A 13,256-nucleotide genomic window follows, 5' to 3' on the forward strand; every position below is an offset into this window, starting at 1 on the left:
AAACTCATGAGAAATTTTCTTGCATTCAAGATAAAATATGCACTAATACTGCTTCGCATATCCTGTCATATTTACAAATTACACAGTCAGTCTCATTAACTCGATGAACTGTAAAAATGATCTTCACACCTTAAAGAGTTTTCTATCTCCAGTGACCCTGGACATCTAATCAGTTCCCTGGTAAGTTAATAGAATGCAGCAGTACACAGTTACAGGCTGAACACCTCTGCTGGCCTATGCAGATTTGTCAGAATTGATATTCTACGAGGCCGCTCTGAATGGCAGATTATTTTATGGGCAAATCCTGAATCAAATGCAATCAGAGCAAAAATAAACTTCACTGATCTGTTTATAAAATCTGCTGGGAACAATTTGCAAAATTATATAACTGATCTCAGTCTGGGTTAGAATAAAAATGCTTGACAGGTGACTTGTAGATCTCAATTCTGAAATACTGAATGGTTAAGTAGTTTTTTTTTTTTTTTTTTTTTTTTAGCCGGACAGCTATTGTAGAAACTCAGAGCAAAGAGGAGTAATACTGACAGACAAATAAATGCAAATATAAAAGAAGGTGAACTCTTACCATTATCCTCAACAGAGAAATGGAAGACATCAGACGTAGCGTTTTCTCCACTCCGCAACACATAGCAGACGCTCAGGCCATCGATATCGGCTGCAACAGAAAAGTAACTTTAGTTTTTTAAAAAATATATATTTTCTTTTTATGAATTTTTCTTTCGTGAAACTTTGAAGTGTCAAATCAGGTGTGAAAATTAGATCTGGAAATAAAAGCACAGTGAACTGAAAGTTTGTGCAAACAGAATAAAACTCAGTCACCTGAAATCCAACAAAGGGCAAAAAACAAAAATCAAGATGATAAGCAAACAGAATTTTTTAAAAAAAAATATAAGTAATTATAGAATGCAAATGAGTGCCACTGTAGCCTGCTTTCCATTTTAAAGTCATGTCTTGCGCTGTGAAGTGAATGTGAGACGATGCACGATAAACAATATCAGTTTGCTCCAACTTAAAGCAAGGTGATGGCCAAAAGTACTAATTTCATCGTGCAGAGATCTGTCCTTGTCAAGATTTTTTTTTTAAATACATATTTAGTAAATAAAATTTGCATTTTAAGAGTGTAAAAAAAGGCCCTTCATGTTGTGTTTCATGCTGACTACAGAAATAGCCTCAAACACACTTTGAAGTTGCATTATGGCTTGTTCAAACACTCTCTCTGTCAAATAATTGCTCAAAGATGGAAGCTGTCCCGCTCCAGTACTATATCAGCTACAGTAACAGCAGGTCTCTAGTATCACACTGATTCAGTTCCTTATCAGTACTCAGCATGAACAATTTTCCACCAGAGAAAGCATTCTGAAAGTCATGCATCCGTAATCCAGGACGATAAGGCCGCAACCTCAAATCCAAAAGAGCTCAAGCTAAAGCAACAGAATACATTTAAACCCAGAAACGGCCAACTCGGTGTTTCATCAGCGCTGAAAACCAGGTGACAGTGGATCTTTTTTAATGACAGACAAGGCAAGAATGTTAAAACCAGGAGTTTCAGCAGGCACACAGACACACCTGTTTTTCCAACTTTTCTGAATTACAGGGCTCTGCCTACATTTCTTTTTCCCACCAGTCTCTGCAAACACCCATTACAGTACAGAAAAATCATCAAGACTGTGAAAGGGCTTTGCCCCTTCAAACCACCTCCTTTAATAATAGATGTCAGAGGAAGGAGGTTCATAAAAGTATAAACCCCCGACTCCTGCCTGGGACGAAGCTTAAGTCTGCTTCTCTTGTGCCGAACATGACAAAAAATATACCTTTCATGTGATGCAAAGACTTTGTTCGCTTCCAGATTGCTGCTCATGTTTTTCAGATTATTGAGTGTCGAATCTAATCGAACGGGAGGTGCAGCCTGAGAAGGATCCTCTCTGTGGCACATACTTGAACCTGAGGGCCTTACAAATACAAAGTCAACACTGTGAACTAGGGGCACATTGTTCATTAAATATTTAAAAAGAAAGCCTCACGGGATGTGCCCTGGAAATAGGATGAGTAAATAAAGAGCGAGGGATTGTCTCTTTCACCTGACTGATTCTTCTGACGAGCCTGTTTGCTCTCTCTCTCTCTCTCACTCAATCTCTCACACCCCTTCCCTCATTCGTTATTTCTCTCATGTCACCCACACATCCCCCACCCCTCCTCTTCTCTTGCCTCTTTTGCACTCTCCTCCACTTTACTTGCTCTCTCTTGCCCCTCTACTGCCCTTTGTTTCTCATCCCCACTGCACTCTTGTCTCATCTATGCCCTTTATTTTTTTCCAACGACTGCAATCCTCACAGTGGTTGTCAGAAGTGTCCATCTCCTGCAGGCTCAAGTGCTGCTTTTTTTTTGGCACTGTGTTCTCACACCACGTATGAGCTTAAGCCAAGCTGTGTCATAAGCAGGTGGATTTCCTTACTTGTTGCTCTAATTGCCTCAGCGTGATATGAAATACGGCATTGATTGCATCGCTTTGAACCTCAATCAACGGCATTGTTGTCTTGAATCCCCGCCTGTAATATCAGTCACCGAATGTGCACAAATGCAAAAGAAATGTGTTCAAACATTTAAAGCGGCACAGTGTGCTCTGCGTGTTGGTGTAAAAATGCATTTTGGTGAGAGCTCTCTGCGTTTCAACAAATTCTTTCAAATTGACTTGACCCTGGTCAAACTATCAGAATGTGCTGCAACTCAAATGCTATCCTGTCACTCGAAGCTCCGCGCTGACCTTTTCACACGATCCCCCTACTTCTGTCCTGCTTCATTTAACAGACCACTGTAGAGAACATCAGATGTGAACATTTCCCCAGAGATGCAGAAATAATAAATTATTCATCCCTAACTGTCTACAAGACATTTGTGCGAAACATCAGCCTCTAACTTTGCTCTGCTAATTATGATTTGATGAGCAAGGCACATCTAAATCAGGCGCACAAATTAACTATTGAAATTCCCAGGCCTGTACTTGTCACACGTTTGAATAATTATTACTCCATAAATTAAAGTCTTTGGTGGGCTGGAAAAATTAATCAAAACTTACACATTTGCAAGGAATTTTGATGTCTAACACTTTGCTTCTCAGGACGATCTTGTATTTAAACATATATGATTACATTTTCAAGGACAGGCATGCAGAGGTAATTTTTCTTGCAAAAAATAATAACTGATAGACTTTTCTCATAGAGTGGAATGAGCATTCTGGTTATTAGATCTGACTGATTACTAAACAAAATCAGTGCTGTTTGATTATTTCCTCCACATTCAATATTCATGCTGACACATTATAGAGCTGGTAGGTGTTTTGTTCAAAGCTTACCTTGACTGAAGGTGTTGATGGAGTTGTTGCCGTGCCCGAGATGAATGATGTAACCATGTTTTGGCTGGGTGGTGATGTGGAACAGCAGCGAGGCCGGACTGCTGTCTCTGTCCTCTGCCTTCAGCGCCTTGGAGCTGATGGGGAACCCCAGGTGACCCGTGGCCAAAATCTTCAAAGTGGGCGCACCTTTGTTTACAACAATTTGGGGGATGCCATTGTCGACTCCCACGATAGTAATCTTGAGAGTTTGAGGGCGCCTAGTCTCAAAAACAGTGTCGGGGAAAACATAAAAGTCAGTGTGTGTGCCATCGGTGACAGTAAAGGAGAGCGAGTCCTCTGATGATTCAGTTCCGTCGTGCTTGTAGCTGATGAGGTTTTCATTGAGGTCTTGTTTTGTGAAGCTGCTGATAGGTGTGGACTCGTTGTAGCGCAATTTGCCATGAACAGGAAGCTGGATGATCGTAAATTTGATCAGCTTCTCGGCTGTATCCTGGTCTTCAGCCGTGAGCTCAAAAGGTGTTATCAGCTTAAGCTGCCCTTCTGTGACAACTAGATCATTTACAGTCACAACAGGTTTTTTGTTATCGACGTCCACAATCGAGATTCTGAATGTTCTGAAAACGGGATTGTAGCCATCAGTGACTTCAAACTCAAAACTGTCCATTTTCACCTCATCGTCTGAGGTATGAATGTAGTAAATCTTACTGCCAGCCAGTTGGAGCTGGGTAAAAGACACAATGGGAATCCCAGGAGTGTCTGTGCACTCTAAGTGGCCTCTAACAGGGGCCCTTGTGACAGTGAAAGCCAAGTTCTCATCAGGACTGTTGAGGTCAGTGGTACTTAGGAGATCAGTGGTCAGAGTCACCCTGCCACCTTCTCTCAGAGAAACACCTTTACTGACCACATCAGGGAAGACCATGTCAATGCTGTCCACTGTGATGTAGAAATAACGATCAATTAGTGGGTTTAACCCGTCAGTGACATCAAATTTGACCATGTCTCGAACGCCCTCCTGTCCACTGTGCGTGTAAACTACGAGCCCTGCATCAATTTCAACTTGCGTGAAATTCATGCCCAGCGTGATGTTTTCCAGAGACCCCGATGGGGTTTTTCTCTGCAGCAGACCCTGACCAGGCCCAAACCGGATAATATATGTAAGTGTACTGTCATCTGAATCGAAATCTGTCGCTTTGAGCACTTTGTTGCTGATTTCTTTGGTCTCCCCAATTTCCACCTCTAGACCATTATTAATGAGCATTCTGGGGGTTTCATCATCAACAGCGATGATCATAACCATGGCTGTTTTTTGAGCCAAGTACTTCCCATCAGTCAGAATGACATCAAAGCTGTCCTCGATTGTCTCTGAGTCATCGTGCTCATAAATAATACTTGACGCCTCTCTAATCTGCTCTAAAGTGAAATTAGTCACCAAAATGGGGCCTGTGGCTAGCTGGTTTAAAATTGCACCATGTTTGGGAGGTTTGGAAATCATAAACACCAGCTCCTCAGATGGGATATCGGCATCAGCTCCATTCAGAATTTGTGAGTCGATGGCGATGTTCATCCCCTCCATCAAAACTATCTCTCTCAAGTAAATCTCAGGTTTTTCATCATTCGCTGGGATGATAACAATTGGGAAGAAATGGTTCTCTGAGAAATTTATACCATCAGAGCACCTAAATATGAATCTATCATCTACTGGCTCGACTCCCTTGTGAATGCTCTGCACGTAGTAGATATTTCCCTCCCTGATGTCTCTGATGGTAAAAGCACTGATAGCTGTTCCTGACCTGGACTTCTCTGAGCCTGGAACGGGGGATATATTCTCCACATAGCCGGCAGTGGGCTGCACAATGATAGTGCAAAGGATATCATCAGTTGGAGTGTCGTTATCATCAGCGTTCAAGTGCTGAGGGCCAATGGCATATTTTTCTCCTTCAATGACACTGAACTGAATACCAACTCTGACCTCAGGGGCTTGACTGTCAACAGGAAGGATGGTGACCTGAACATGGACTCCGGTGACCTTATTGCCACCTACTGCCCAATCATCAGACATGTCACTAAGAGTCAAATTGAAGCCATCCTGTTGAGAGGTGAGACCTATCTCACCACCAGTGTGTGCATAGACAACTGCACCGTTAATTATGTCAGCCTGAGTAAACTTTGTGGTTGGGACTCCTTTAACTAATATTTCACCCATAAGGGGAGGATCTTCCACAATAAAAGTCAGCCGAAGGTCATCTGTGTCATCATCACGACCTTGAATCACATTAGTTGTTATTTCTGTGGCTCCATTTTCCAGCACCTCCATATGAGACCCGATTGTTCCTGCAGGCAAGCTGATGGTTGGAGATTCATCATCGACAGGCTTTACATTAACTTTGACCGTCACGGTCACAATATGAATTCCATCACTGACATCCAGCTGAAATTCATCGTTTACTGTCTCTTCTCCACTTTGAATATACAATAACTTTCCCTCTGAGATATCCTCAAGTCTAAAAACTCCCTTTTTTTCCAGGTCAATGAATGCAACCTGGATCTGACCATGCTTAGGAGGCTGACTCAGAGTAAAGGTTATTTGCTCACTCTCAGTGTCGGGGTCTGTAGCATCTAGTTCAGCGATTGTGATGATATGTATGCCCCGTTCAAGCACAGTAAAGCCGGTGTTTGTGATCTGAGGAGGTTTGTTGTTAACAGACTGGAGATAGATGGTGAAAGCCCCTTCTACACTGTTTCCAGCTGTGTCTTCAACAGTATAACGAAACTGCACAACGTGGGCTGTGATTCCAAGCTCAACATCTGGGGGCTCGTAGGAGACCTTATGGTGGTTAATTTGAGCTTGTGTGAACTCTGTTACTTCAGTGGCGGAGTGGTCTGTCAGAACCAAAGAACCGAACACAACAGGGTTATTTTCATCTGTATCTGTGGGGGGCTGGATGACTGTATACTTGAGGTCACGGTCCTCAGAGTCCAAATCAGTATAGTGCAGAACTTCTTTGCTAAAGTGAGTAGGTTTGTACTCCTGAACAATCATTTGCAGGGTGGTGCCAGGGACCAGCTCGGGGAGTACGTCATCGACAGGTAAAACTCGGATTATAAACACACTCTCTTCTGACAAATTAGGGGGGTCGTTGTCATCCTGGACTGTGAATGCAAACTGATCCGTGATTGCATCTGTGTTGTGAGGGCCTGTGTGCTTGTAAAACAACCTCCCATCAGTGATATCTTTCTGAAGCCACTCTGTCACCTCTTTCTCATATACTTCATCCTCAGCATTAAATTTCCAAGAGGAAGGGTCCTCAGGGGCGTCTGACTGCCTTAGGAGCAGCGTGCCAATAGAAGAAAAAGGAGGCACAATGATGAATTTAATAGTTGAGTCCTCAGAATCAATATCAGCAGCGCTGAGCATGAGGGGAGATATGGGCATCATTTGATTTTTGAACAGCACCAAACCGGTGTTGGCATTTATAATCGGTGGCTCGTCATCAGTGGGAACAATTGTAATGGGAAAGAGAAATTCAACTTCATTTTGCCCATCTGTCATTTTGAAGACAATGTTGTCGCTGTATGTGTCAGTCCCGTCGTGCTGGTACACAACAACTCCTGTTGCGAGGTCTGCGGGTGTGAAGAATTTCCTGTGAGAGCCCAGCACTGTGAGGTCCCCGTGGCGCAGCCCATCCACCACTGTGACTCTGACAGAGTCGAGGTTGTCCTCATCACTGATCTCCAAGTTGTGAGCGCTGAAGAGAGGCCGAGACTGCCCCTCATACAGCAGCTGACCTGTGTTGCGTGTCACGACAGGGGCCAGAGTGTTCATGGGCTTTACAACAATCATAAAAGCAAATGGGTCCGAGATGGCCCCGTCTGTGTCCACCACCTCAAATTCAAGCTGGAAAATCCTCTCAGTGTCTGAATCCAGGGAGGGGGGCTTATAAGCTATTTTAAGATCGCGCAAGTCTCTCTGGTAGAAGGAGGTGATGGGGAGGTTTCTGTCATCAGTGCTGACTATATAGCCTTCCTCATAAGATAAGGGGGAAGTAATATTGAAAATAAGCTTGTCTGGGTCTGACTCGGCATCTTCAGCGGCAAGCATATCAGGGGTGAGGGCGGTCATGACAAACTGGCTGACCTCCATCATCATCATGGACACAAAGCTGGGTTTGGGGGGAGTGTTCTCCTCTCCCCCTTTGATGCGAATCATAAGATGAAAATACTCCTGTTTCACTAGGTTGCCTTCCTTATCCTGCAGCTCCACAACCATGGGGACATAATCCCTGTTGGGGGATTTGCGCTGAAAAGTGTGCTCATAGCGGATATCAGCTCGCGTGAATTCATCACAGTCCATCATTGCAGAAAGTTTACCGCCATGGATGAGTTTCCCGTATCTAGGCAGCGAGTTGCTGCCGCTGCTGCTGGACTGGGATGTCACCTCGCATTTGTGAGATTCTCTGTCATAAGTGAACTCTAAAATCCTCTTATCAATAGGGTTACTGATCCCTTTGAGGTTATCAACAGTCAGAGGCATGTTTTTGGTGATTAACTCGAGCTGCGTGAACATTACTTCAACCTCCATCATAAACGGAATAATGACCGTTTCGGTTTGCGCGTCATACCTGAGCTGCATCCTCACTCTGTCTTTAGCCGGACTTCTCGATCCGTGGTGGGAGTAAGTCACATCATTTGGACCAAAATCGCAGGGAAACTTTTTGGGAGACAGATGACCCGGTCTCTGCGAGAGTGGATCATTATCGAGCACGTTGATGCTGCACCGGTCGCCGGGCTGTGTCTGAATGACCAAATCATTGATTGGATCGATAAAAACCGACCTCCCGAAAGGCACGCGTATTCCGTTGTTGGCCACCAAGATAGCGTCCTCAGACAGTTCTGATCTCAGTGCATAAAATAATCCAGAGCTGTCGGACTGCGCGAAGACAATACCTGTTATGGAAAAACACAGGAGAAGTCCACAGGACAACATGTTCACCAGTTATGTGAGCTCTGCCAAGGTGCTGCTGTAACAAAGAAAATGTTTTTCCAAAATGTCTGTTTTACTTAACAAAATAAAAAAATCCCAAAACAATAGGGAGTCAGCGGGGTGCCCACGCAGTGACTCCCGTACATCTATCCGTGCGGACCCTCGACATACTCCGAGAGAATAGCGCTCAGGAGTTTTAACTTCAGCCGCTTGAGAGCCCAGCGTAAAGCGCCACCGCCCATCTCTGCACATATTGGAGGATTTTGAAGGCTTGTTAGCTCAGCCCTATCGCTAATGGGCAGTACGGCTGACAGTCACGGAGAGGTGGAGACTGGAAGATAAACTGAAGTAGACGGATTGATTATAGCTTAATTACCAAGCGTGTCCTCTTGGTAGAACTACTCCCCCCGAACGATCATAATGGAAAGACAAGTTTAAATAAAATCCTCTTTTTAAGCACTCTGCCTAACACAGATAATATTATCATGTAATCTTTGGACATGCAGACACTGATGAAATTAAGAGAAACGGCAAGTTTATAATTGTTTATTTTCCACGGTGTGCCAGAAAAGGTCATTTCAACTCCACCAACGTTGTCATTCTTCTGGTTTTTAACTTGAGAAAGCTGTAAAAGTACGCATCATACGAGCATGTAAAATTATAGTCCTTAAACTAGTTATCTTACTAAGTGAACATTTGCTGGGACATATGCAGGCTACAGATAATTTATGTGTTCCTATACGGCAACCTATTTTTCTTTTATAAGAAATTACAGACAACCCCTTAATTCCATTGATCACTGTTGTATGCCATCTGCCCCCAATATTAATAATACATTTTAAGATTTGAGCTGTATCCCCTACTTAATGGGATATCTCCATTAGTCATTTGGTAGCTGGGCGTATTAATCCCCTGTTGTGTTTCCCCTCACTTGCTCTGCAGTAACTCCTCGCTTTCTGCAAAAAGTTAAAGTACGAAGAAGGTGAGGACGAATTTTTTTGCCCATTTCTTATTCATGTATGCCTTCATCCATTTATTTATTTAGCTTTATATTTTGAAGGGAATACGCAGCTCAGTGTGGACCTCAGAAAGATGACGACCTTCCCTTAAGCAAGAAAAAGCAACAATAAAACCCCACCCACTGCCCATTGATTAGAACGAATGACCCTGTCCTTGTCAGTCCAGAATAGACCGTAATACGATAAACAAAATTCCAACTATAAGCAGGAGCGCGGGGACGTGAAATACGCATTCAGCTGCCGTGGCATGGAGCAAGAAATATTGCAATTGTTGCTTAGAACTGGAGGGAATCTAGTGCTAGACCTTGGCGAACCTGTGAGGGGGGGTTGTTTGAAAATCTGTCAAGGCTAATTCATGAGAGAATACACCCACTTCCCCCAGTTGCTTAGCAGACTGTTTTTATGTGATCAGATTTCTAAGATTTTAACATTTATGCATTTATTTTATTGATTTTCTTTTTTTTGGAACGATATTTGACGTCGCACTGGCAAATGTCCTGGTCAACGAAAAAATATATGTTTGACATTAATAAAAGATGAGCATGCCAGGAGTTCTGTTTTGGCACGAACGAGTACACTTAACGAAAAACAAGGTCAGCGAACAAGGGGACAATCTTCATCAGCCCCATTCATAATTTATCTAATGTCACTATGAGGCAAGATCTCACAGTTGCTGTAAACCAGTTGAAGTTTTTGTGATTGTTCTGATACTGGTTATAAGTTTTGAACATGAATATTTAAAAAGTTCCACACTTGCAAATCTGACAGCTTTGAGTCGTTAAAATCATTATACCTAAAGCTGATCCGTAGAAGAACTGCTTGTGACTGCATTTTGTTCTCGACTCTACCCAGGTTGAAGATGCCAGGTGATTAGAGGGTTTCTTCTGCTTTGTTTCATTCAAAGTACAAGGCACCTCCAGCTTTTCCAGCTGTCACACTCGCTGCATGCTCAAAAACACTCATCTTGTGACTTCACACGTGCATGTTAGATTCACCGCTATGGAAACTGAAATTGTACTGAATATTAAAACCCGATACTTCCGAGACACAAACTGTGACAAAGATTAAAGTGAATGCAAAGATCTTAATTAGGGAGGCAAAATAATAAGCAATAGAAAAAAAAAATACACCTGGAAATTTAAGGTAATGAAAAACAACAAGAAAAAGTCCAACAATGATGGGACAGAGTTTATATCTACAGGGAGTGCAGAATTATTAGGAAAGTTGTATTTTTGAGGAATAATTTTATTATTGAACAACAACCATGTTCTCAATGAACCCAAAAAACTCATTAATATCAAAGCTGAATGTTTTTGGAAGTAGTTCTTAGTTTGTTTTTAGTTTTAGCTATTTTAGGGGGATATCTGTGTGTGCAGGTGACTATTACTGTGCATAATTATTAGGCAACTTAACAAAAAACAAATATATACCCATTTCAATTATTTATTTTTACCAGTGAAACCAATATAACATCTCCACATTCACAAATATACGTTTCTGGCATTCAAAAACAAAACAAAAACAAATCAGCGACCAATATAGCCACCTTTCTTTGCAAGGACACTCAAAAGCCTGCCATCCATGGATTCTGTCAGTGTTTTGATCTGTTCACCATCAACATTGCGTCCAGCAGCAACCACAGCCTCCCAGACACTGTTCAGAGAGGTGTACTGTTTTCCCTCCTTGTAAATCTCACATTTGATGATGGACCACAGGTTCTCAATGGGGTTCAGATCAGGTGAACAAGGTGGCCATGTCATTAGTTTTTCTTCTTTTATACCCTTTCTTGCCAGCCACGCTGTGGAGTACTTGGACGCATGTGATGGAGCATTGTCCTGCATGAAAATCATGTTTTTCTTGAAGGATGCAGACTTCTTCTTGTACCACTGCTTGAAGAAGGTGTCTTCCAGAAACTGGCAGTAGGACTGGGAGTTGAGCTTGACTCCATCCTCAACCCGAAAAGGCCCCACAAGCTCATCTTTGATGATACCAGCCCAAACCAGTACTCCACCTCCACCTTGCTGGCGTCTGAGTCGGACTGGAGCTCTCTGCCCTTTACCAATCCAGCCACGGGCCCATCCATCTGGCCCATCAAGACTCACTCTCATTTCATCAGTCCATAAAACCTTAGAAAAATCAGTCTTGAGATATTTCTTGGCCCAGTCTTGACGTTTCAGCTTGTGTGTCTTGTTCAGTGGTGGTCGTCTTTCAGCCTTTCTTACCTTGGCCATGTCTCTGAGTATTGCACACCTTGTGCTTTTGGGCACTCCAGTGATGTTGCAGCTCTGAAATATGGCCAAACTGGTGGCAAGTGGCATCTTGGCAGCTGCACGCTTGACTTTTCTCAGTTCATGGGCAGTTATTTTGCGCCTTGGTTTTTCCACACGCTTCTTGCGACCCTGTTGACTATTTTGAATGAAACGCTTGATTGTTGGATGATCACGCTTCAGAAGCTTTGCAATTTTGAGACTGCTGCATCCCTCTGCAAGATATCTCACTATTTTTGACTTTTCTGAGCCTGTCAAGTCCTTCTTTTGACCCATTTTGCCAAAGGAAAGGACGTTGCCTAATAATTATGCACACCTGATATAGGGTGTTGATGTCATTAGACCACACCCCTTCTCATTACAGAGATGCACATCACCTAATATGCTTAATTGGTAGTAGGCTTTCGAGCCTATACAGCTTGGAGTAAGACAACATGCATGAAGAGGATGATGTGGACAAAATACTCATTTGCCTAATAATTCTGCACTCCCTGTATATATGATTCTGTTCCCATCTGACTAATTAATACAGAGAGTCCTACTCATCCCTGCAGCCCATCTCTATCACCTGCTAAGCAAAACAGAATTTTTGGGGGAAAGTTGAGGCTAATATTCATGACATTTTCACACTGTACAGGTTGTGGGGTTCCTTGTGCACAGCAGCCGTTCTGCTATTATAAGGCCACATGTGGAGATTTTTTCTTCTTCTTTCAATTGGTACCTATATTCAGGACTTTCAGGTAATTGGGTATGCCAGTATGAGTGTTAGGTATACATCAGATTTTTACATTTGCATAAAATTATCTGTACAAGTGCGGCTGAAAGCAAGGGAAATGCTCAGCATTGCAGTGTAATCACTGAGCCGGGAGCACACCAAGTACATTCATCTAAATCAGTTCTACATATTTGTGTCAGTCAGTATGAAAATGGATCGAAATTAGAGTCTGTAATACTTGGTCATAGGTTGTTTTTTTGTCTGGTTACCAGGCACCAATATAAATTAAAAAATTCCTGAAACATCTAAATGATAAATTCTCACTGCAAGGTGGAGTCCTTGAATTCTGACTGCACAGCACAGAGACAGTTTTGTTTGTTTACAGACACACACCACCCACATGCCACCGTCCCAGCAGAATCAAGAGGTAGGAGTTTTAATCTGTGATGCTGTGACAAAGCATGTGACAGTGAAAGTAAACAGAGTGCTTTTTAAGAAGAACAAAATGGAGATATTTTACGCTCATCATTTATCTCTTACTTCACAATATGCATTTGCTGATGCTCACTAGGGTTTGAGGCAAATCACAACACTGGCTCACTGTCTATGGAGGAGCTCCAGATTCTGCATCTTATTTAGAATATGCTGGCTGATTGCTTTGGGAGAAACATGCACTGATCTGAATCTGAAGTCCCTTTGTAACCTAAAGACCATATATTATTAGAAGACTTCACTCCCTGAGTGCAGTCATAATTGCGATTCCTAGAGTTTTCAAAAATATTATGGGAGCGGGGCATTTTGCCATCAGCCTTCTCTCGGGGTAAGTCCCTGAACCATCTCTTAGTTATGCTGCTATAGGCTCACACAGCTGAGTGACTTTCCATGATCCACTGAGGAGTTCTCCTAC

The 13,256-nt window shown here is 42.7% G+C and overlaps 1 protein-coding gene across 1 annotated transcript in view; it reads right to left on the reverse strand.

Annotated features, from left to right (window-relative positions):
* frem2a (FRAS1 related extracellular matrix 2a) overlaps positions 1 to 8,524 on the reverse strand; it is an 82,175-nt gene extending 73,651 nt beyond the window's left edge. The window contains exons 1-2 of the mRNA XM_080866230.1: positions 3,368 to 8,524; positions 584 to 673 (exon numbers count right to left, since the gene is read on the reverse strand). Of these exons, the coding sequence (XP_080722356.1) occupies positions 584 to 673; positions 3,368 to 8,351 (5,074 nt within the window). The 5' untranslated portion in view covers positions 8,352 to 8,524. The remainder of the gene's footprint in view (positions 1 to 583; positions 674 to 3,367) is intronic.
* Between the last annotated feature and the right edge of the window lie 4,732 nt (positions 8,525 to 13,256).

This window comes from Rhamphochromis sp. 'chilingali' (genome assembly GCF_963969265.1).
Source record: "Rhamphochromis sp. 'chilingali' genome assembly, chromosome: 19".
Taxonomy (NCBI): domain Eukaryota; kingdom Metazoa; phylum Chordata; class Actinopteri; order Cichliformes; family Cichlidae; genus Rhamphochromis; species Rhamphochromis sp. 'chilingali'.